Source organism: Chelonoidis abingdonii, chromosome 10 (assembly GCF_003597395.2).
Source record: "Chelonoidis abingdonii isolate Lonesome George chromosome 10, CheloAbing_2.0, whole genome shotgun sequence".
Lineage (NCBI taxonomy): Eukaryota > Metazoa > Chordata > Testudines > Testudinidae > Chelonoidis > Chelonoidis abingdonii.
The window spans coordinates 67,904,799-67,929,686 of NC_133778.1; the positions used below are offsets into that span (position 1 = coordinate 67,904,799).

Consider the following 24,888-nt stretch of genomic DNA (forward strand, 5'->3'; position numbering starts at 1 on the left):
TCCAAGGCAGAAATTTGGGCCAGAATTGAGCAAACAACAGCAGCAGTGGCAAAGCTAAAACCAATTTGGAGGAATAAGAACATCTCCCTGGAATCCAAACTGAAATTGCTGCATGCACTGGTCATTGCCATTTGTCTGTATGTGTGTGAGACATGGACACTTACAGCAGAACTTGAATGGAAAATACAGGTAGTAGAGATGATATACTGCTGTAAAATCTTGGGCATCTCCTACTTCGACCACATCACTAATGAAGAGGTCAGCAACATAATCACCCAATGTGCTGGGTCATATGAAGACTTCCTGATGACTGTGAAGAAGCGCAAGCTGAAGTGGTATGGCTATGTAACAAGATCATCTGGCCTGTCCAAGATCATCCTCTGAGGGACAGTACGAGGGAAGAGAAGAAGAAGTGGACAGAAGAAGAGGTGGACTGGCGACATAAAAGAATGGTCAGGAATGGACTTTGTGGAGACTCAGGCACTGACACAAAATCGTCAGGGGTGGAGACAATTGGTTGATTGCTCATCAGTGATGGTGCCCCAACGACCAACACAGTTATGAGAGTAATGACTAGGGGAATCTATTTAAAAAAAAACAAAAAACAAGTCTGAAGGTTTTAGCTTCACTCATTTTGGTTGGGTGCTCAGGTTCTGACTGAAACATATGGAGAAACCACCTAAATGGTCCAAAAACTGTTTATCTGATTTTCCTCAGGGTCCCCTCAAAATGTATTTGTAGAGAAGACCAAGCATGGAAAATTTCATGAGAAAATTATAAGCAATCCAAAAAGTGAGAGAAGAATGGAAGCCGGAGTTCCACGTGCTATGCTGGTGCTTGCTCTAACACAATAGGGAACATTTTCAGGACAAGTAAAGTTTGTGATCAATATTACTTCAGTGTTAGTTCTTTATTCAAAACAGAATTCTGCACAAATAAAAAAGGAGTATTATGGCATTTCAAGGGAAGTGTCCTGTCTGAGGGCAAGGCATTCAGCACTTGTGAATGAAAAGCTGAAGAAACATTTGATCTGATTAGAACAGACCTGGGAAGACTCCCCAGAATCTGAGCACAAACAGCTTGTAGGCAGCACCAGTCATGATGAGACTGAAGAGATGACCATTTGAAGTTACGATGCAATTACAACTTCAGCTGATCAGGGTAAGGAGCAGAAATAGGGCAGCTGGCAACAGAAGGAGCATAGCAGCAAGCTTCCTTAAATGGGGCTGATACAACAACATATCAGTCGAGCACAAGCCAGCAAGAAACACAGGTTTGCCTACCAAAAATACGAATGGGTTTTGGCTGATTTTCCAAACTGACCTGGCTGTTGTGAAGTACCTAGAAATTGCACTTGAACACTGATGACATGGAAATAAATGTAATAGTGGGAGATGTACAGCAAATGGATAGATACCAACATTGCCATAGGAACCACTCTGCAAAAGTGTGTAGGAGTGCAGCAAGTCATGAGAAGCTTTTTGGAAGGAAGGAGGGGATCGTGACTGAGGCAGCTGAATTCACTCAGTGACTGGTAAATTTAATCTAGATATTAATAAAAATGCATTAACTTTCCAAGAGATTTAGAAACAGAATGCAAAACAGAAAAGGGCTTTGTCTTTTATTGCTCCTCTGTGATTTAGGAAGCAGCCTCATAAAGTGGCTCACCCCTAACCCCATTTCCTAGAGAGGCACCCAGGAGAGGAGGGAGTGTGCACAACAGATGAAGGGCCCAATTTCGCTGTAACTGGGAGGAGAACTAGGATCTCAGTGTTTGAACTGTGAAGTTCTGGCTGAATTCCCCTTGCAAGGGGTCTGGTGTTCTTCAGACTAATGCAAGGAGAGTTTGTGTTACATGCATTTTTAAACTTAACTTTATATCCCCTTCACAGTGCACAATCCAGAACTGTTCCTAGCTACACCAGGGATTGACCCCATTGCTCACCTTTGCCTCTCCCAGCCTTCACGTTCCCAATGCAGCACTATGCAGGAGAGTTGGGAGAGTGGGAGGGGGGCAGCACATGGGCTGCTGCTTCCTAGCTCTCCACAGGAGGTCCAGCACCTGCAGCTCAGGCTACCAACAGCTGCCTCTAGTGGCAGAGGCCACTGAAGCATCCATGGTAATTCAGCCAAAAATGCTGAGCTGTCAGGCACTTCCTGAGAGATCACATGAAGGAAAAAAATGCAGCAGAATCACAGGACTCACAAAAGATATAATAGGAGTTGACAGCACTGCAGCTGATTCATGTGGTCTGCTTCCCCCTTAGTGTGTCCATGTGCGCACGCACACATTGGTGAAAACCCTGGGACAAGGCAGAATTTTAAAACAGACTTCTTTCTTTTTGCTTGTTTTGTACATTGGAAACATCAGCTGCTGTCTCCCCCCTGTGCTGGAGAACCCTTTGGAGCAATGGTTCTCAACCAGGGTATGCGGACCCTTGGGGGTACTTAGAGGTCTTCCAGGCTGTACATCAACTCATCTAGATATTTGCCTAGTTTTACAACAGGCTACATAAAAAGCACTAGCCAAGTGAGTACAAACTAAAATTTCATACAGACAATAACTTTGCTGCTCTATATACTATACACTGAAATGGAAGTACAATATTTATATCCCAATTGATTTATAATTATGTGGTAAAAATGAGAAAGTCAGCAATTTCTCAGGAATAGAGTGCTGTGACACGTGTATTTTTTTATGTCTGATTTTGTAAGCAAATCGTTTTTAAGTGAGGTGCAACTTGGGAGTACGCAAGACAAATCAGACTCCAGAAAGGGGTACAGTTGTCTGGAAAGGTTCAGAGCCACTGCTTTGGAGGACTGAAATGGAAGAATGCCATCACAACAGCCTGAAACTCAAACTGCAGTTTTCTCAGCCTTGTTAAGTCATCTATGTATAGATGGCTCACCAGCTGCTGGGTATTAGATTGTTGATTCTGTAAGTCTCTGGTTGGTGCACAAAGGGATGTGCAAGGTTGTGGCACTCCAGCACAAAGGCAGGGTAAGCACTACTGGACCAGAAGTAATTCTCCAGCTCCTTGCACTTCCAGGGCCAGATATGTAAAGGCATTTAGATGCTTAATGCTCATTGGGAGTTAGATGCCTAAATATCTTTACGAATCCTGGCCCCACTCTCTCTCAGAAGTGCAAGGTGAAAATGGGTGGCATAGGTGGAGAATGGGCATGTCTGCAGCAACTTGAGCTTATGAGCCTCATAAAGCCAACGATGCTATGCATTCCCCTCTCTTGCCTCATTCCTGCTAGTAAGCAGGAGCAGCTTGGCCACACAGCATTATTGTGGGATTGGGAATCCTCTGAGCTTCATTGTCTACTCATATTTTAACCCTGCCTCTGTACCCCTGAACTATGCAGGATCAAGCCCTAAAGAAGGACTTTCCTTCTGGGGAAAACTTAAAACTTGTCACACTTCAAGCAAAAATTCTTTTACCTTTTTTGTTTTCTCTTGATATGCTTGCTAGCTCCTGAAATTATTGATGTGTTCTCTCTTTCACAGCTTCCTCGTCCCTTATTGCTAGTTCAACCCAACGAAATCTGAGGTATAAATCATTACAGAAATAGACACACTGAAAACTAGTCAAAAAGAGAAAAGATTTATGGGTGCAATGATCCCCTACATGGGAGGAGATACTTAAGAAGGTAATCACCTGGCATTGGTAGAAAAAGTATGAGAGTACCAAGGAAACCTGAGAAGGAGAGTGAAAGGAATGATCTCTGACATACCATGCAACAGCCAGTCATATTCCCAAGGTGTCTCCAAATCAGTGTGAGAATCAGGGCTGATATAAAATGCTCCAGTTAGCTCTGAATAATGTAGAGCCTTATCTATCATGGAGGACATGGAGCCTATTGGGAAGCTATGAGTTGCCCTCTTCATGATGCCAACAATTATACCAGATCTTCTCTAAAGCTTTAGAAGCAAAGGATTCTGGGACATACATGAGAACTGGTGTGCAGCTGGGGGATAAACATGTTTGAATGTCAGGTTGTGACTTGTGTCTGGTGTCAAGTATCAGGTGTCACCAAAGTTGTTGGGCAATCACTTGTCAAGTGGCCATTTTTTGGCAAAGAAGGGGGGCAAAAACAGATGGATCTACATTTTAGCAAACAGCAGCATGGACCCTCTTTCACTGTGAGACACCATGACTCCAACCTCACAGCAGGAATGAAGTTTTTGTAGGGGTAACCCTCGGGAAAATGCATTTCAAAGGGCACTGGACTATAAAAGTTTGGAGCAAAAACTCGCCAAGGTAGCGCTCTCTGTCTCTCTCTCTCTCTCTCACCTAAGCAGGCAAAAGAAGCAGTCATTTGACTTTGGGAGGGATCCTGACCTGAAATTTGGTCAGCCCTGTTGCTGAGAGCATGTGGTAAAGATATTATCTTGAACCAAGTCTACTTTGTTAAGTTTTAGCGCTAGGAAGCATTTTATCTTTAATTCTCTTGTAAGCATTTCTGACTTTAGTGCCTTGTACTTACTTAAAATCTATCTCTTTGTAATTAAATAAACTTGTTTTAGTCTTTAATCAAAATCAGGGGTGGCCACCTGAGCCTGAGAAGGAGCCAGAATTTACCAATGTACATTGCCAAAGAGTCACAGTTATACATCAGCAGCCCCCCCATCAGCTTTGCCCCCGCTTCCAGTGCCTCCCACCCACTGGCAGTCCCACCGATCAGCGCCTCCCCCTCCCTACCTGCACCTCCCGATCAGCTGTTTTGTGGCGTGCAGGAGGCTTAGAGCGGGAGGGGGAGGAGCAAGGCAGGATTAGAACTCAGCAGCAGCTGGCTCCAGTCCCTCTGCTCACAGCACGCCTCCCTGTCAGAGCTTGCGATCATGGAAGAAAGTGATCCCTTTTGCCTCAACAGAAACAGTCATTTCATGAGCTGCAAAGTTCAGGAGGAAGGCTGCAGCAAATTCCTTAACTTGTGCAAAATTAGCAAATTCAGCTGACATCCTTCAGTCACATGCTCGCATTGTGCAAGAGTGGCTTGGCCTTTCCACACAAAGGGAGACTTGGGAAAGCCCCATCCGCCAATGTCTACATGTGTATAGGTGAAAAGGGCAGGGGAGGGTTCCTGTGTGACTGGAGCACCCAGAGGCTGGAAGCCAAAAGGAAGGCTCTATACACACAGTCAGGTGTTAACAACAGCACTGACACACTGCCAATTTAAAAACTGGGCTTGCTTCCAAAATCACTGCTGGCCTCTGGGGAGATGCTTTGCCAATAGCAGGAGTCACAACTAAGTGACAACATCAGACTATGTGGGAAGCCTCATCTAGACTGGCTACAACAGCGTCTAGGGATCTGGCCATCACATAGTTGCCCCTAACCCATTGACAACATGGTTAAAGGCCATAGCGTAGATAGTACCTAACTGTGGTTCTATAACCAGGTTGTAGCTGTGGTGCAGAGGGGGCCTAAAAGTCATCCTGAAATCCTTCCTCCACAAGACATCAGATGCAGTGGGACTGTGAGGTTCTGCTGTGTATGTGTAGAGGCATAATTCTGGCAGCTCATGCAGGGGTGCAGGAGGATTGTATGCATTTTACATGCTGTGCAACTGAGTTTGGCAAACTACATTCATGACAGCACATACAGGGAGGTTGTGATAGGAAGGGACATGATCAGCTGATCTGCAACTGTGTAGATGTGGGTGACTTTCCTAGAGGCAGCGTCATCTGCAGGTTGTGTGTGGCAGAACACTCTCCAAATATGGTAGGTAGCTGTGATATAAGCAGGGAAACCTATTGAATAAGCAGGTACAGACAATCTGACAGCAGTGCCAACAGTGCACGGTGGAGGCGCTGCTGCTCTTATAAAATGCCACAGATGACCAAAGATGTTACTGGACATGGTGAATGGAGGCTGCCATCAAATAAGCCGGCAGCCAATTACAACCTATAGGGCAGTGGTGGGCAACCTGCGGCCCCATCAGGGCAATCTGATTGGGGGCCGTGAGACATTTTGCTGATGTTGACCGTCTGCAGGCACAGCCCCCCCCCCGCAGCTCTCAGTGGCCGCAGTTCACCGGTCCCGGCCAATGGGAGCTGCGGGAAGCGGCGGGCTGCAGGTTGCCCACCATTGCTATAGGGGCATGCAGTGGCCCCTCCAGAAATAACTCCGGAAATATGGAGGAACTATGAGGGCTCAATGGCAGTTGCTAGGAGAAGGAATTCTGAACTTACATCTGCACCCGGGTTTGTCACCCTACTCATTGCAATTTCTGCACCAGTATGGCATGTGGCTTGCATTGACGAGAGAGTGGGACTGGAACTGTACCCATCTTTTCCACTATAATCCAATCACCATGCAGGTAATTCAGCAACACAAGGCTGACTCTTCAAACTCTTAATCTAAGTGCTGCGGTGATAGGGACAGGCAGAGGATGATACGGCAACTCCTGAGTCACAATCCTGTACATAGGTGGCCTGGGCGTGATGGTCATTTGTCATAGACTGAAGCAGATGCCATATTCATATCTGTCCTGTGTGTCAGAGCAGCCTTATCTAGGGACAGGGCTGCTCTTCTGAACTGGGGCAGGGGATGGAAAAAGATCTGTAAAAAACACTTGTTCTGTCCGAATTCCGCATCTGTCTGCTGCAGTCTAAGTATAAAGAAAACCCAAATAAATGTTGAAACTTGGAGATTTTTCGTGTGCCTCGACAGAGGTGATGGACTTGGGCATTGTTGGGCACAGTACAACATAGTTATTGGCTTCACTCAGTGCACCGAGACTTGCTGGCGAGTCACAGCTAGGAGTGATTGTCGTTACACCTTTTACTAGATTGGCAAATCTGAGACTGGACGCAGATGTTGTGGTGTGTGATTTGCCATTGGCTCTTCAATGGCCCACAAACCTGTGTCACTGCCAAAGGGTGTTAATGACAAACTTATGCTCATTCGTATAGGCCTTGTTAAAGGTGGTTATGCTTCTGTCATCAGGGCATATGCATTGGCAATGATCCATCCAGGTGAGGATAAGGAGGACTTCTATCAAACTCTCGGTAGCATCATCAGGTTGGTCCCATGTAATGATAAGCTTATCATTTTAGGTGATTTTAATGCCACAGTTGGTCATCACTATGCATCATGGGGCAAAGTGACAGGTCCTCACAGAATAGGTAATATGTACTCTAACTGCTTGCTATTACTTTCAAAATGCACTGAGTACAATCTAGTTATCACCAACAAGTATAAGATGACCTGGATGCTCCCTGGTTCAAAACACTGGCATATGATCTGTAGGTGAAGAGATCTCAGGGACGTCTGGCTCACTCACGTCTGGAGAGGTCAGACTGCAAGTCAGAACCATAGACTTGTCAGAAGTCAAATATTTCTCTGTATTCTTCTCAAGCAGCATAGATAGTGACTCAAACTTGTGAAGAAAATCAATTTTTCAGCCTGGAAAACTGTGATACACGGTCTAAGATCCAACAGAAACTCATAGAAGCATTTTCCTTAATTACAGAAGCCACAGTGGTTGCTGAGACCACTTGGAAACATTTTTGGGACACAACATATAATATGGCTGATGAAGTTCTTGATTTCATTCAGAGGAAACATCATGATGGGCTTGATGAGAATGTCCCTGAAATATATCAGGTCTTGATCTCACAGCATGTTATCCATATAACTTACACAGAGGACAAGGATTCAGCAGCTAGGAAGACTGCATATCATTGAGCCAAAAAGATGGTTGAGATCAGACTTCGGCAAATGAAAAATCAGTGGTGGAAAAAGAAAGTATAGAGCTACAACTGGCAGCAGATCATAATGATACCAAAAACTTTTTTGCTGGCCTCTGTGCTGTGTACGGCCCCAAGTGCAATCAGATAACCCCTGTGTGATCACTGGATGAAAATTGACTCAACTAACAAAAAAGAAATACTTGAGTTATGGATGGAACATTTCAGTTCCTTTCTCAATCTCCCTTCCAACATTTCTGAGGAAGCAATTAATGCTCTTCCGCAACTTCCATTAAAAGAAGCACTTGCACTAGCCCCCACCTTACATGAGACTATCACGGCAATCAAGCAAATGTCAAAAAGGAAAGCAGATGAACCAGATGGCATTCCAGCAAAGATCTATAGGCAGAGTGGCTACCACACTGCAAGACATCTCATGTGGCTCTTCCATATTATCTGGGAGCAAGAGACGGTGCCATAGGATTTCAAGGATGCCAACATTGTGCACCTCTATAAACGTAAGAGTGGTAGTGCAAACTGTGATAATCATTGTGGTATTTTCCTGGGAAAATTGCTGGGAAAATCCTTGCACAGGTCATAAGGAATAGATTTAACACTAACTTGTGGAAACCATCCTCCTTGAGTCACAGTATAGATTTTGTTCTGGATGGGGCACTATAGACATGATCTGCACATCCCGTCAGTTTCAGGAAAAGTGCTAGGAGCAAAACTATGGTCTTTAGACAGGGTTTGTTGACTTAGCTAAAGCTTTTGACTCTATAAATCATGAGGGAATCTGGCAACTTTTTGTTCATCTTTGGATGTCCTCCTATGTTAATTTCTGTCATTTGGTCCTTCCAGGATGGGACGATGGCCAGAGTGGTGGAAAATGGCAAGTATCACACTCCTTTCTGGTCACTAACGGCACCAAATAAGGTCGTGTGCTGACTCCCACAATCTTCTCCATCCTTTTTTCCAGCTATGCTTATGGATGCATTTCATGACTTTGACAGAGAAGTATTTATCCAGTTGTATATGGATGGGAAGTTTTATAGTCTGCAATGCCTCCATGTTCACATGAAAGTGACAGATTTACTCATTAAGAAACCTTTATTTGCTGATGACTGCACTGGTAGCTCACTCGATGACAATCAGTTTTTAACTGATCATTTTGCTCATGCAGTCAGCCATTTTGGTTTCATAAATAGCTTAAAGAAAACTGAAGTACTATACTAGCCTGTGCTGGGGGATGTGCATGTCTACCCAATTATTAAGATCAACAGTACTCCTCTCAAGTCAATGGAATAGTTTTCCTAGGTAGGGAGTATGTTGTCACAGAATACCACAATTGATGATGGAATAGAATGATAGAGGCATCAAACCTATGGAATGATAGTGGCATCGAAATAAGCATTACACTAAATGTCTATTGGGCAGTCAAGCTTACAACACTTCTATATAGTTGTGAGATACGGACAACATACTGCCACCACATTAGGAAACTTGACCAGTGTCATATGTGCTGTCTTCAATCTGTTTGCTTCTTGAGTCAAATGGTGGGACAGGATTCCCAATATCTAAATTCTTAATCGTTATCAGATGTCTGCCATTTAAAGCATGCTCATAAAAGCTCAGCTACATTGGCCTGGACATCTCATTGGTATAGCCAGCTCAACAATACTCAAGGCCATATTTTATGGACAGTTAAAGCAACCCATTCTCATTGAGGCCAGTACAAATGATAAAAAGATAAACTGAAGTCAAACTTGAAAGCATCTCAGGTTGACTCCAGCAACTGGGAAGCAACAGCCCATGACAAAGCTAGGCAGCGGCAGATTTGTCATGTTTCCATTAGCCGCTTTGAAGGAAAGTGCATTAAAACCTTGTTTGAAAAACATGAACAACCTACAATGATCATCGATAGTCTTGTTTGTCTCACCTGCACCATGTTCATAGTTCTCACTTTGGTCTGACCTTGCATACACATATTCATCTATAGTGTTTGCTGAATCCTCATGCATTAACATCAACGTGAGACCCCATCATCATGTAGTTCCAGCAGCAAACCTCCTCCCCAAACACATACACACATGGTGGGAATTCAGTTACCTCAGAAGCTGCAATAGTAGCTATAAAATAGCTGTTCCATAGACTAGAGGAAGGATTTCTTTTGCCTCCAGTCTCTGCATAACACCCTTGGGCACAGGCACAGCCTATTTGCTTAGACTGCTTTTTTTGTGAGGAGAGCTACTCAAGTTGCCAAGCATGAAATCCTACAGAAGGACTGGTGTCAGTGCTAAGACTTCCCAAAACATTGAATAAGTCCTGTTTATATTTTCATGCAAGGCTCATGTGCTGATGCTGTGGTGCATGTGCACAGAGCCTGGGAATGAGTAATGCTAAGCAGAACTGGAAATACTGCAGAACTTGAGTTTGAAGGAGGTGAAAGGGGAATGGGGAAAAGAGGGAAGTTTCATACACAGAGTGAACTGCTGCCAAATTCTGGACAAATTCTGCCATGGCACTCAGTTACATAATCAACTGAGCGACTCTATATTTACACCAGTGTAAATGGGAGCAGCATTTGACCCTAGGTCTGTATGACTAAGGTTAGGTTTAAGAAAGAAAAGTGAGGAAATTATGAGAAAATGGGCAGCTACTAAGCATCACAAATAACTTACAAAAGGTGTTGGCCTATTAAAGCTACATGGGGAATTAGCAGGATCCAATATAACCAAGTCTCTTAGACTGTATAAAGGTCAGAAACCTAGAAATTCCACCAGGCCATTTCAGCAATTTAAAATATTATAGGTCAAATTCTGCTCTGTGTTACACTGACTCGGCTACTTTTGTAATGGGGGCAGGGAATACCAGGTGGTATGCAGGTTATCTTAGGAGGCAAGGCTGTTCTTTTAATTATATTTTCCCTTCAGATTTTGTGCTATTGCTCTGAGTAATACCCCTTGCACCCAGTTTCTACTTTATTATAGCCATCAGCTAGAGAGTCACAAGAAGCAAGAAATGTGTTCCCCAGACTATTAATAGACCAAATGTCAGTTGCTCTGAGTAAGTGATTAACCTTAATAGTCAGTCATTGGTCAATCATTGCAAAGATTACAAACCCAGGCATTGAGCACTACTAACAATGATACCTTGTCATCCATTTTCTCATCAGTGAGTAACTATCTAATTCACTAGTACTCATGGGAAAAAAATTCAGTGTGGGGAAGGTGGGGTAGCTTCTTCTCTTCTCTTCGCCCGGACAATGTGCACGAAGGCATAGGTTTCTACTGTTTTCTTCTGCGTGGACCAGCTACTGGATGGGAACACAATGCAATTAGCCAGGGTGTTTAAACATGGTCTCAGCCAAAGGTCATTTGTTTGTAAAGTTGGAGACAAATTTGTTCAGTTGTTGTGGGTGGATGGGGAAAATATCTTGCCTGTTGTTTTTTTTAAATAAAACTTTTTGGGTCACAGCTAAAACTCAGTTGATTTTTAAAACTTTGAACTAGTCCCCAATGAAGACTAGGAAAAGCTGATTCAGAGAGGTGTGGAGCACCCACAACTCCTACTCATTTCAGACGAAGTGGTAGCTGTGGGTGATCAGGATCAGGCCTGAGTAATTTTTCTTTAATGCCACATTATGGAACTCCATGGTACTGAAAGTAATGACATAAGTAAACACCTTAACTAGTTTTTTTAAACTGATTATGTATGAAGCAAATCTATACTTATTTATATTCTTGTTACCCAGGGCCTGATTCTGTGGGTATTCAGGACCTCTCAGGAAGAAGCAACTACCTTGCTCTTGTGCTGTAACAGACTGCAGGCAAGATTAGCATCTCAGTTCAAGTGTAGTAGCAGTTACACAGGGCCTAGTGGAAAGAGGTGAAAAGTTATTGTGTTTCTTTCAGTAACAGTTGCCCACAGCAGAAGAAAATGAATTAGGGACATGAAATTTCTGACTTAGTTCTTGTGTGTCATGTTGTGGAAAATTTGCCGGGTATGTCCACGTATTAAAATACAAGTTTTTTCCTTAGAATGCCGGGCCACAGAGAGGGCTATTTTTGGCAGAGAATTTCCTCTGAAGAAATTCTATGGCCCCCAGCCCAACATGGCATGGGTTCACAAATTAAAAAAGCAGTAGAGCCAGCCTGGTTCTGCTGTAGTGAGGGGTGAGGCTGCCTGCCTTTTGCCTTTCTGCCTGCCCCAATCTGTTCAGTCTGTGTTCAGCTCTGGGGGAGGAATCACACCCCCAGTTAATAGGGTAAGCCCTCATATTGGGTCCTTTCATCCAGGCTTTTGGTGAGGGAAAAGAATTTGACCCCAAAGTAAAGTTCTAGAACTTCACTTTTAATACTGGATGCTAGTGAAGGTCCAGCCTCACTCTATTTCCTCATTAGGCAAAGATGTTATGAATGTTACTGACATTCTCATGGCCCAAGATTGCCTTTGTGTGGTATAAAGCCAACTGCTAGTGATAAATGTCCCTTTCATTTCTAAAGGGATAGAATTGTGTATTGAGGGGTGTTTTTTATTTGGGATAAATGGTCCCACGATATCCTTAGTCCTGTGTAGCCTGTGTAGCCATGTGTTTCAAGTATTTTAAGCATCTATAACATGTACACAGAGTGCCACAGGAGTTCTGAGTTAGACCTATTTTTAGGGGTGGGTATGGTTGCTGCCTTTTTACAGGAAGATGTCTGTTCCCAGGGATTACTTGCCCTGTGGAGAAAAACTGAGTCTCTTAATGGTCTGGTATTGCTTTTTCATTCTGATGCCACTTAATAAGCTCTTTGTTTTTGTAAGGAGAACTGTCCCTGTTGTTTCACCATTATCAACCTTGGCTTCGAGGTGTTGCTTTCAAATCAAGTACAAACTTTCTTTAACATTCATCATTCGCTAGAGGGCACCAACTGATCAACAAAAACGATAGCTTCTTCCCAGGCAAAAGGTTTCCCCCTAGAAGAGAATACAGGTCATAGCCAGAGTATTCTATAAAGGGTTGTAATCTGATGAGGCTCATTACCTAAACTGATGTGGAAAGAGTGACATTGACAGATACCATGGGAAGATATCTTTTTTGTTGGCAGGGTTAATGGATTGCATATTCCTGTCTAATTTTCCTATCTAAGTAGAGTCTCCTAAACCATACAAGAAAAGATTAATTTTCTTAAACAAACAGCAGCAAGAAACCTGAAAGGGAAATAATGTAAACAACCACCAACCAGAATGCTGTTGCCAGGCTGAAGAATGTAACAACTGAGAGCCCTTATTTAATCTGTCCTCACAATGGAATTAGGATCTTTTTTTTTTTTTTTTATTTGAGGGTAAAATAATTTAAACACTTGCCCACATGTTGACCTTTATTTCAACCTGTAGCCCTGAAAGAATTCCAGACACTTATCTCCTGGAAATATTGGGTAGCATCACATTTTTGCTATTGTTTACAGTAGTGCCTAAAGAGTCAGGGCCCCATTGTGTTAGCTACTGTATAGACATGGAACCCAGGCCCAAGGGTTTACAGTCTCTTCCTGTATTATATTACTTAATGTTCATTCTAACAGTATCACCGGGACATACAACAGGATGGGGAAAAAAGAAAAAGACCAGTTAAAAAAGGCTTGAAAAAACAAGTAGCTAATAATGTTATTGAAAAGATTTGGAAAGGATAAAAGAGTTCCATTTGGAAAGAATAAAAGAAAAGAGCAATTTTTCATGTGTTTAAAAAACTGTTCAGCCCTTCTTTTGCGCTCATCAAATTAAAATAGCGTAACACATTTGTAGACACAGTGACAATCCTAAATGTCTACAAATGTGTTACGCTATTACCGTGGCCATTTGGGACTTCACGGTGATGAAACTCAGGTTGAAATAAAGGTGGGCTATAGGTTGATGGGTTCAACCTGTAGCCCACGGTTGATGAAACTCAACATCTTCTACTGTAAAAAAAGACCCTCACCAACAGAACTATTAACTGTTTCATATTCTGCCAACAACTAAGTTGTTTTTCTGTTCATTAGAGGAGTTGTACACATACATACTAGCTAGTCCATGACTCTTATTTGTACAAATGTAGTGCCTAGAGGTCCAAACCTAGCATGCTAGAATCATTATCAAACACAAATATGGTCACTGCCCCCAAAGAATTTATGCTCTAAGTATAAGAAGAGAAGCAACAGTTAGATACAACAAACATGAAGGGAGAACATTTATTCTCCTCATTAGACAGAGGCTGCCCTTGAATGTCTAGGGTTCAGAAGAGTTCAAATGTCAGTGCTCACACCAGTGTAACAAATCTGTGGCCACTTAGGGCTTCATGATTGTTGCTATCCTGTATACTATGGCCATTCCCAACTTTACAGCAGCAACAGAGACAGAAACCCTTGCTACATAAGCATAAGCCCCAACTAATTGAATGAAGGGAGCCTGTCCTTTAACCCTTAGCATTACAGGGCCTGTAACAGAGTAGAGCTGTCTGGATTCTATTCAGAGGTCAGAAGTGGATTTTATATATATATATAATAATAGCTAGCTTAGTTATAAAACCTCAAATTTTACTTAATCCTTGGAAATCCAAATGCTTCTGAGCTGTTTGAATTAATTTGAATCAGAACTGTACTTGAAAAATGCCATACTAGGTAGAGTGAAAAAAAACTGCACTTACAAAATATGCCAGAGTGCATGCAGTGCTCCAGATACATGAACCTTCACATCTCAGCTCATTCAGAGGTGGTGAACTAGATTAAGAACCTTTCTGTCACTGCTGAACAATCAAACCTCTTCTGTGGGAAGCCATGTGCTTGATTTGATTAGAAGGTGTGGGGTTTTCCCCCCAGTGATACCATTTGAGTAAACAGCATCCTTATTTGTGCTATGACAGGCTTGGAATACAAATGTGAACAAAACACCTGCTATCATGTCTGTGAGGTTTGGTTGCTATAATGCTCCCCACCCTACAATTGTTTTCCATCACATGCGGCTTATTCAGAATATGGCAGCATTTTAGTATGACCATTTTTATTAATATTTAATATTTGTTATGGTGGTTCCTTGAAGACCAGGTCTGGATTGTGGCCACATTGGACTACACTCTGTACAAAGACAGAGGAAGACGCATTCCCTGCCCTAAAAAGACAAAGATCTCCCAACCAAAGTGATCTGAATGCTAATAGTCACAAGTCTTACAAATTACATTGTGGTTGTTTGCTTTGTTGTTCTATTAAAGTGAAATACACTAAATCTCCTTGTCCTGCTTTCCCTCCCCTATTCAGCCCTTATCTTTCTTCCACACACCAGTTCCAGTTCTCCTTACTGGACTGTCCCAGCATTGAACCCCCTCCATAGAGATTCATGAAACTGATAAATATGTGACTGGGCTCTTGTAGAAGTGGGGCAGGAGCAATTTAAATGAGGAAAGTGTTGAGGACCAGAACAGAAAGGGCATCCCATGATGGTGGTGATAAGGAGGGCAGAGTGCAGGTCAGACAGTCAGACTATCAAATTAATCAGTCAAGTAGATACCTATGTGGTAAACTGTGGATCACCCCAGATCTGTGGTATAGCCCTATTTGTAACTTTTAAAACAAATGTTTGTAGCCCTCTCCCAGTGGTTAGGGCACTCGCCACCTAGGCTTGGAAGATCTGGATTTGAATCGTGGCTCTCTCACAGATTTCCTGTGTGACTTTATCCCCATCTGTAAAACAGGGAGAAATTGCTCTTCCCTACTTCACAGAGGTGTTGTAATGATAAATACTAGTGAGAGTCTGAGGCAGTCCGATACTAGGACAAGGGGAGTTGGATAAGTACCAGAGATAGGATTGCCACCCCTAGTAGACTGCTGTGCAGATTACACTTGTTTGTGTTGACATGGATGGAACCGCTGTCATTGACCTGCACGTTTCCAGAGGGCTCCCACAGGCAGGTTTCCACACTGACTGAAACACACCCTGCTCGTCAAACTGCTCCCCACAGAGGTGGCTCCTGTCCCAGAATGGGATCGTGCCCCTTTGCCCCAAGGAGCTGCTGTGAAGGAGGGAGGTGCCCCCGTTTCCTGGACACAGGTGCTGTGTCCAGTTCCGGGACACAGGTGCTGGTGCTGGGGGTGCTGACGCCCCCTGGCTTGAAGTGGTTTCCATCATTATACGGGGTTTACAGCTTGGTTCAATGGGTCTCTTTAACCCCAGCACCCCTGGATGGAGGTGCCGCTGTGACAGAGGGAGGCGCCCCCTTCTCCTGGGGAGGGCGGGACTGGGGGCAGCAGGACGGAGGGAGGCGCCCCCCCCGGGGAACGGTCAGCGGGTCTCTGCAGCTCTCCTCCCTTGAGCTGAGCACGTCCCTGCCCGTGACAAAGATGGCAGCCGAGCCTTCCTTCCCGCGCCCCGCCGCCAGGCGGTGACCCGGAAGGGGAGGCGGCGCTGGCGCTGGCGCTGTGCGTGCGCAGGGAGGACGGCGACGGGCCCGGCCCAGCCCAGCTGAGCGGGGCGGGCTCTGTGTCTCCGTGTGCTGCACGCGGAGGCCGGACCCCGGTGGGTGGTGCGGACCTGGAGCCCACAGCAGGCGGGCGTGGCCGAGCCCCACTGCCGGAGCAGCGGCTTGGGGTGGGCGGTGACTCAGGCGCAGCCGGGGAGCGGAGCCTCTGCCACGGGCGGCGGGGAGCGAGGAGGCCGGGAGAGAGAGAGGGGAGCGGCAGGGGCAGCCCCGCGCCATCTCCCCGGTGTGCACTAGCCGGTTCCTCTGCCCCGCTGACGGCTGCACGCCGGGGCTTGCGCCGCCCCCTTGCCCGGTGTCTCCCTCCCCCGGGGCCGCTGGCTTCCCGCGGGGACCCGCTGCGGGAGCAGCGTCTGGGGCGTAGGGCCCTTCAGATCCCTCCTGGGTCAGGCGGCTTAAAAGCGGTGCCATGCAAAGCGCGGAGTCCGCCGCGCCCGCGGCCATGAGGGTGTCTGAGAGCGAAGCGAAGCTGGAAATCCCGCTCCCGGCCCAGAACAGCAGTAGAAGCCCCGGCAGCCGAGGCGGCGGCAGCGCCAAGGGCTGGCAATACAGGTAGGTACCGCTCTGATGGCCTGGGGACCATCCCCTAAGGACAGGGGGTGAAGGGGATCCCTTGTGTGAGTGATTTACGGGTATCCCGCTTTCCCGGGTGCATCTCCCTTGGGGTAAAAGCCTGTCTCCAGGCTCCGGCCGCCCTGTGATGTAACACTGTAACCCCAGAAGGGACCAAACGTGGGGGAAACTAGCCTGCCTTTGGGGGGAGGATAGTCCCCAGGACCTCATAAGCCTTTCTTGTCTCAAAGGTCAGGAGAGAAAGGGGGGCTGGTGAGAGGAGACAGAATGGGAAGTCCAAAGCAAAGTTTCTCAAGTAAATCTGTCTGACATATATGAATAAGTATGTAGCATCTTATTTTAGGACAATATGTTTACTTTTACTCTGTATTGTAACTTTTAGCGTAATTAAAAGAATCAAGAAGCTGAAGTTATAGAGACTACTATGAGAGAGATGGAAATTAATCCCAAATCATTTCAGCTTCTTACATTTTTAATTATTTGAGTTGTTTCAGATCTAACCCTGACATTTAGGATTTACAGGGGAACGCTGTGGTTAGTGAACCTGTCTAATCAGTTCCTTGTTTCTACTAAGTGAATTAATTTTCTTGAATGAGAAGTCACCTTTGTGAAATCGTTTGTCTTACACAGAGAAAACACTTAGTTTATCTGTGCTGGTGTGAAATTCTGTACATCTGTTTCATTGCCACAACATGCCATTTATGACATTTGTCTGTTGCAGCTGGAAACCAAGAATACTGCTGGTTTCCACTTGTAAAGCTTCTTTTGATTTTAAGAAATGATCTTACTCTATAAAATGGTTGTCAACAGTACTATAATATCTATGAAGAGTGAGATAAAATCACACCTAGTGATTCCATTTGCGTAGAATAACATAGCCATGGATTTAATTATATTGCGTCTGTATTTTATTTAGGTTTGTATTAATATTGATGCTTAGTTCAAAGCTTGTTAGAAATATTAACCTATATTAACTATATTAGCTATAGTGTTAAAGTTATAGTATTCTCAGATTAATTTTTTTTAAAATCAACTATTCAGTGTTTATGCTGTTCATGCTTTTACATTTCTGTCATCTTGGACAATGAAAATATGTTAGTTTCCAGTCAGTTACCTTTTCAAGTTCTTGTGCATTAACACAAAGCTGCAATTTGAGCTGCAAATGCTGCAAGGGAATGTTTGTTGCCATGTTTTGATTTTTTTAAAAACCAACATTGTTATTTGTCTTAACTTTTGAAAAAGGTGGTTTTCTCCTCACCTCCTCCCAAAACTTAAACTGTAGGTCAAATTTGACCAGGCAGTGTCTTTCAGAGTTTTACTAAAACCTTTATAATTTTTATTGAAACAGCATAATTTGCACTGACTGATGGTAGGTGGAAACTACTTCTTTCCCCTACAAAATGAAGAGACTTTTCTCTCTCAGATGTTGAGATCTTTGATGTCATTAATATTCAGTTGGACAGCAAGTGTATGCCATTTTTAAAATAAAAGAAAAACAATGTTACCAATGTGCCTGACAAATTAAACTGTAAAAGGTAAACTCAGTGGTTGTGGAGGCAGGAATTTTTTGTTTTGTTTTTATTCTATAGACAATATCAAGTTGAAATCTGGTCACTTAAAAACAAAACAATGAAATAAAAATAGATTTGGGTGCTACATTTGCTGTGGAATCCCCCTGATTTTTGTTTTTGTTTTGCATTCATATCCCCCTTTCTGCCATTTAATATCCCCCCATCCCCATGTAGATTATCATAGGCACCATCTTTGTTAGGCATGTGTACAGTAAGTCCTTGATCCTTGACTGGCATTCCTACACACTATTGTAATAAAAATTCTAAATAATGATGCTGTTTGTAAGACTTTCACAAACTGAGAAAGTGACTGTTTAAATGGACGTTACATTTAAAGTATTAAAAGTATTACATTTAAATATTAGTCAAAATAGGTTAGCTCTTGTATCCACCTCTGTTATACAGAGCAGTATTTGATGTAATGGATTATTTATTGTAAACTAACTGTACTGACCTTGACATGAGGATTGCTTCTATCGCTGAGCAGATGTGCAGGCATTAAGGATGTGGAATAACTTGTGGCTGAAAGGTAAAGAAATATATATTCTGCATTTTAAAATGCACACTGACTATGCAGTCTTTAGAATTCACTTCCTGCGATATTCCTCTAAAGGCAGTGGACACAGCAAACAAAAGCTTTGCTCCCAGATGACTTGGAGTAACATTCTGAGGAGATTAAAAAGTTCAACATTCTTGCATTTCACGCTATGAGTAGGAAGAAAACTGTGTAAGGCAGTGAAAGACCATGAAATGCATTAAAAACCAAGTTTAATCAGATCTAAAATTAACTAACAGCTAAGGCATAAAATTGAGGTGATTTGCCCCTTGGGTTTGACTTTGATAAGAATTCTTCCTAGTGAAGTTGGCGTGAGTTGGAGTTAATCTGAAAGATCAGAGAGATCCTTGGTGGGTGGGGTGGTAGCTATCTAATATCTGTAAGCTTTTATAACATGCCCATCACCAGAGTATCTGAGTCCTTAAAATGCCAATTTTTAAACCTGCTGATCTGCCTTTTAAGGCTGTAAATTAAACTAGGGAAACCAAGTAAACTCTTATTGCAGCGCACACAGTATTTGAGAGCACTGGTTGGTTATTCTCTAACCTCTGCAGTAGGTTGACCCTTAATTCCCAACTCTGGTTTTCTTTGTTTTTGTTATATACTTACTTATTGTTTTTGTTATAAACTAATAACTAAGTTTGAGCTGTGCAGTGCATCAGTATTGCGTAGTTAGTAGTAACTGACTTGATTAAGATTGGATTTCTGAGAATAAGCCAGAGCTTCCATTAAAGTCAAGCTCCCTAGTATTGTGATGAGTAAGGAAGTTTAGATGAATCAGTTTTAGTGGCCAATTTTCTTAGGCCACTTCTTTGTAACTTCGACTCTGTCTCTTGTCCCTACCTGTTCTCTCTCATCGTCATCTCTGCTCTGTTCTATTTAAAAGTAAAACTTATTAGACTCCTTACCTGTGGAATTTTTTTTTTGGTGGTGATTTCAAATTATTGTTCTAAACTTCTTTTGCTTTGCTGCAGCCAGCCCACAGAGCCTTTCAGAGAGAGAAGCAAAATGACAGATTATTATTACCTGATAAGTCTGTTTTAGAGCTGGCATGCTTGCTTCTCCTCTGTCCCCTTCTTACTTTTCTTCTTCCTCCTCCTTAGTTTCTGTGTTACCGATGCCCTTAAAAAACTCATAGTTGGGTGCTTGATTGTGACATCAAGAAGTAAGTCACCAGTTGATATCACCCTCTTTCTCCTTCCACCTCTGCCTTTCCTGTGTTTTCATACCACTTACCTATTGGTTAAGTGCCTTAGCTCTAAATTTTCAAATGATTAGAAATTTGGATGCTTCAACTTTTAGGTATTCAGCTTAACACATTTTAAAGATGCCTGGCTTTCAGAAAGCGCCGAGCCCCCAACCCCTTGAAAATTTGGACCCTTTAAGGTGACTCAAATTAGGTACCAAAAACTTGAGGCATCTAAATAGTCATTTGAAAACTTGGGCCTTAATTCTTAATGTGTGCCTGCTCTTCAGTTCCCCCATAGCCTCTTCCCACTTGCAACTCTGTGCCTTTTTTTCATGTCACCCCTATGCCTGCTACGGACTTGCTCTTCCTATGTGTTAAGTGACCTCCTTCTCCTTGAAATCTCTGAGAAGTTGCTTCTTTCATGACTGATCTTCTCTATGGCACATGCAAAAGTTAGTAAATCTTTTATTTAAAAAAAAAAAAAGAGTAAAACTAATTCAAAGTGAAGGCAAATTAATTTACCCACTTTACAGAGTAATACACCTAAGCAGTCTGTAAAGCACAGCGTGCACCTGTGATTAGTAGATAATAAATAATTACATGTCAGCATGGAGTTACAGCATCACTGTTCAAATATTGTTTGTTGGGAGCTGCATTGGCAAGTCTCGGTCATGGGGATCTGCACTGGCATGCAGTCAGTCATTGTGATTTGTCAGCTGGGATGGCTAAAAAAGACTTAGTGCTTGATCCTGTTTCTCTTTAAGTGTGGACTTCTCTATTGAGAGATAGCACCATGTTATAAGGCTGTCAATTAATCACACTTAACTCACACGATTAACTCAAAGGAATTAATCATGATTAATTGCACTGTTAAACAGTAGAATACCAATTGAAATTTATTACATATTTTTTGATGTTTTTCTACATTTTCAAATATAATAGAATTTAATTACAATGCAGAATACAAAGCATACAGCGCTCACTTGGTGGTATTTTTGATTATCATTTTTACAGTGCAAATACTTGCAAACAAAAGAAATAGTATTTTTCAGTTCACCTCATACAAGTACCCTAGTGCAATTTCTTTTTCATGAATGTGCAACTTACAAATGTAGTTTTTTTGGTTATATAACTGCACTCAGAAACAAAGCAATGTAGAACTTTACAGTTTACAAGTCCACTCAGTCCTGCTTCTTGTTCAACCAATCTCTAAGCCAGACAAGTTTGTTTACATTTATAGGCGATAATGCTGCCCACTTCGTAATTACAATGCACTTGAAAGTGAGAACAGGTGTTTGCATGGCACTGTTGTAGCTGGTGTCACAAATTATTTACATGCCAGATGCGCTAAAGATTCATATGCCTCTTCATGCTTTGGCCATCGTTCCAGAGGACATGCTTCCATGCTGATGACGCTTGTTTAAAAAAAAAAAGAAAGATTAATTAAATTTGTGACTGAACTCCTTGGGAGAGAATTTTATGTCTCCTGCTCTGTTTTACCCACATATTGACATATATTTCATGTTATAGCAGTCTTGGATGATGACCCAGTATATTGTTTGTCAAATTTGCAGTGAAAGTGTTCTTAAAACAAAGTGCAAAAAAGATACCAATGTGAAATTTCTAAAGGTAGCTATAGCACTCAACCCAAGATTTAAGAATCTGAAGTGCCTTCCAAAATCTGAGACGGATGAGGTGCGGAGCATGCTTTCAGACATCTTAAAAGAGCAAAACACTGATGCGGAAATTACTAAACCCAAACCATCAAAAAAGAAAATAACCTTCTGCAGTTGGCATGTGACTCAGATGATGAAATGAACATGTTGGTCCGCACTGCTTTGGATTGTTATCAAGCAGAACCCGTCATCAGCATGGACACATCCTCTGGAATGGTGGTTGAAACATCAAGGGACATATGAATCTTTAGCGCGCCTGGCATGTAAATGTCTTACGATGCCGGCTACAACAGTGCCATGCAAACGCCTGTTCTCACTTTCAGGTGACATTGTAAACAAGAAGTGGGCAGCATTATCTTCTGGCAATGTAAACAAACTTGTTTGTCTCAGCGATTGGCTGAACAAGAAGTAGGACTGAGTGGTCTTGTAGGCTCTAAAGTCTTACCTTGTTTTATTTTTGAATGCAGGTTTTTTGGGTACATAATTCTACATTTGTAAGTTCAACTTTCATGATAGAGATTGGACTACGTACTAGTATTATTTTTTACAGTGCAAATATTTGTAATCAAAAATAAATATAAAGTGAGCACTATACACTTCGCATTCAGTGTTGTAATTGAAATCAATAAATTTGAAAATGTAGAAAACATCCAAAATATTCAAATAAATGCTGTTCTATTGTTTAATAGCGCAGTTAATAGCGTTAACATTTAATCATTTTTAATTGCACAGTTAATCTCTTGGCAACCCTAGTTGTTATACATATTAACAAAGGAGTTAAGCACAACTTAGCACTCAATATAGACAAGGACTGTCGAGTTAAAGTTGTCAGCTGGTTGTGGTTAACCTTAGGGTCCATTCTGGGTTCACAATTAATATGATGAGGAGATTGATTGTGTTTTAAAATCACTTCTTGTTTACCTTGAGTGTTTAACATTGTTAAAACGGAAAGCATTTCCCCAGTATAGGCAAGTCCTTCATCTTATGCATGAACTAAAGAACTAGATGGGTGGAACAAATTGGAACAAAAGGAAGGTCACACAGGATATTGACGTATGAGCAGTGCACCTGTCTGGCATTAAAGAAGTTGACAGGATTACGAAAGAATGGCTAAAGGAGTTAGGACAGACACTTGGAGATGCAACTGCTATGGTTAGCTGTCTGGTACAAAGCAAAAAAATACTTTGGCCCAATTACACGTGAAGTGGGCCAATGGGGAGGGAATGCTGAATGTTCCTCTCCACTGGCTTGTCAGGCTGATGAGTGTTTGCTAAAAGAGTGTTACCCAGATCTTGCTGCCATTGAGCATCTTTACCATGTAGGACCCTGAAAGTGAAGGCAGTAGAACCCATAGGGGCAGGAATGTGCAAAAGCCTCTATTGACTATATCATAACAGAATATTTTTCTTAGTGATTTGACCCCAGATTACGTCTAGATATTAAAACTGAATGGAATGTACAGGGGAAATGTCTTTAACATGTTGTTCTGAGAGTTCAAATCATTTGTGCTGTTGATGGCTTCCTGTGGAATAAATTCCCATGAGAACCAAGGCCTGTCACAAATCTTGTTACCTTTCACTACAAGTGCAAGCTCTAATGTAAAAACATAACTACATGTATATTAAAAGAGTAAAAATCCTACCAAAACGAAATGTTCCACTACACATAACATGAAATACTCCCCCTGGGGAGAACAAACCATGCATGGTAGATGTTTGTCATGTCACTTAATGTACTACAGGAAAGCACTTGAATATTACTGTTACGTGTACAGTATGAGAACATACAAAGAATAGAATAGTTCCCTGAAAAATTGGGAATGTATACAAGACTCTTACTTATCCTGAGCATTCTGTCATGATACAGGTTCCTCTTATTTGCAAGTACTGACTCATTTGATTATAGGTGTAGCTGGTAGCATCACCTATCATTAAGGTTGCCTAACACTTCCCATTATAAGACCCTGTTTTTAGTTGCTTGTAACTTTGCCAAACTTTAACCATTTAGGCTGAAATTTTCTTTGCTGGTGACCGCCTGGGGCAGATTTTTTCCTGGGGAGAAGTTCAGCCGTTTGAGAATGAGGCTAGGGAAAAATACATTGTTTTGCCCTTGTTAAAAAAAAAAAATCTGGAAATCCTTTCTTTGAAAAAGCTCTAGCCCTCCCATGCTTTGGAGCAGGGCCCTGAAATTTGGCAGGTGGTGACTTTTGTGTACTATCCCTGTGAAAATCTGCCCAAATTTGGCCAAGTTATATGCCTTTGTAAAATTGCAGTGGGTACGTGCTCTGTAGCAACATCTTAGATTTTTAGCAGCTAGATTCCCTGAAGACTGCATCTACACTGGGGATGCTCCATCTCTGTTTTTGCCACAGAGCTCTTGTGTGATGCTAGTCATTACTTAAACCAAACTTTTCACTTGTGGTCACCAATGGTGTGTTCCTTATCTTCTGGGTGCTTGATTTAAGATTCTGAGGCTTGAGTTTTCAGAACATCTGAGCACTTACAACTGCAACTAAAGTCAATGGGAGCTGTGTTTTATAGCGTATAAAATGCTATATAATGCTATGTACAGTGAAAAATCAAATCTTGGACATCTCAAATTGGGCATCCAAAATTAGTGGATAGGTCTGACCTTGATATCTTGGTGCCTCAGTTCTCCATCTGTCAAATGGAGATAATACCTCTCATCTCACAAGGGTGTTGTGAAAATAAATTAATGTTTATGAAGTACTTTGCTACGACAGTGATGTACACTATAGAAAAGTCCATTGGGAAATTAATAATTCTGTCTTCAGAGCAAGGTTTGAATAATGAATTTAGTTTGGGATTACTCCTGCTTTGAGCAGGTGATTGGACTAGATGACCTCCTGAGGTCCCTTCCACCCCTAATATTCTATGATTAATGTACAGCAAATAAAGCATTGAGCAAAGAGGAGAAAACACAATATTGAATAGCTGTTAAATGAGCACAGTCTATTCTGTACTGTGAATGAGGTATGGCAAAAAAAAAAAAAAATCATGTAATTAAACCCTATCATAAGGTATACACATGGAGGCCAAATTAAAATTGCAAAGGCAACCTTAATTCTGGCATTTCCTAGCTTTTGAGTGCTTGACTTTGCAACCTTAAT

At 42.4% G+C, this 24,888-nt stretch overlaps 1 protein-coding gene across 1 annotated transcript in view; it reads left to right on the plus strand.

The window, feature by feature from the left end:
- Window positions 1-16,138: 16,138 nt before the first annotated feature.
- The window catches only part of OSBPL11 (oxysterol binding protein like 11), a 71,676-nt gene continuing 62,926 nt past the window's right edge, over window positions 16,139-24,888 (plus strand). The window contains exon 1 of the mRNA XM_032793988.2: window positions 16,139-16,745. Coding sequence (XP_032649879.1) covers window positions 16,603-16,745 — 143 coding nt within the window. The 5' untranslated portion in view covers window positions 16,139-16,602. The remainder of the gene's footprint in view (window positions 16,746-24,888) is intronic.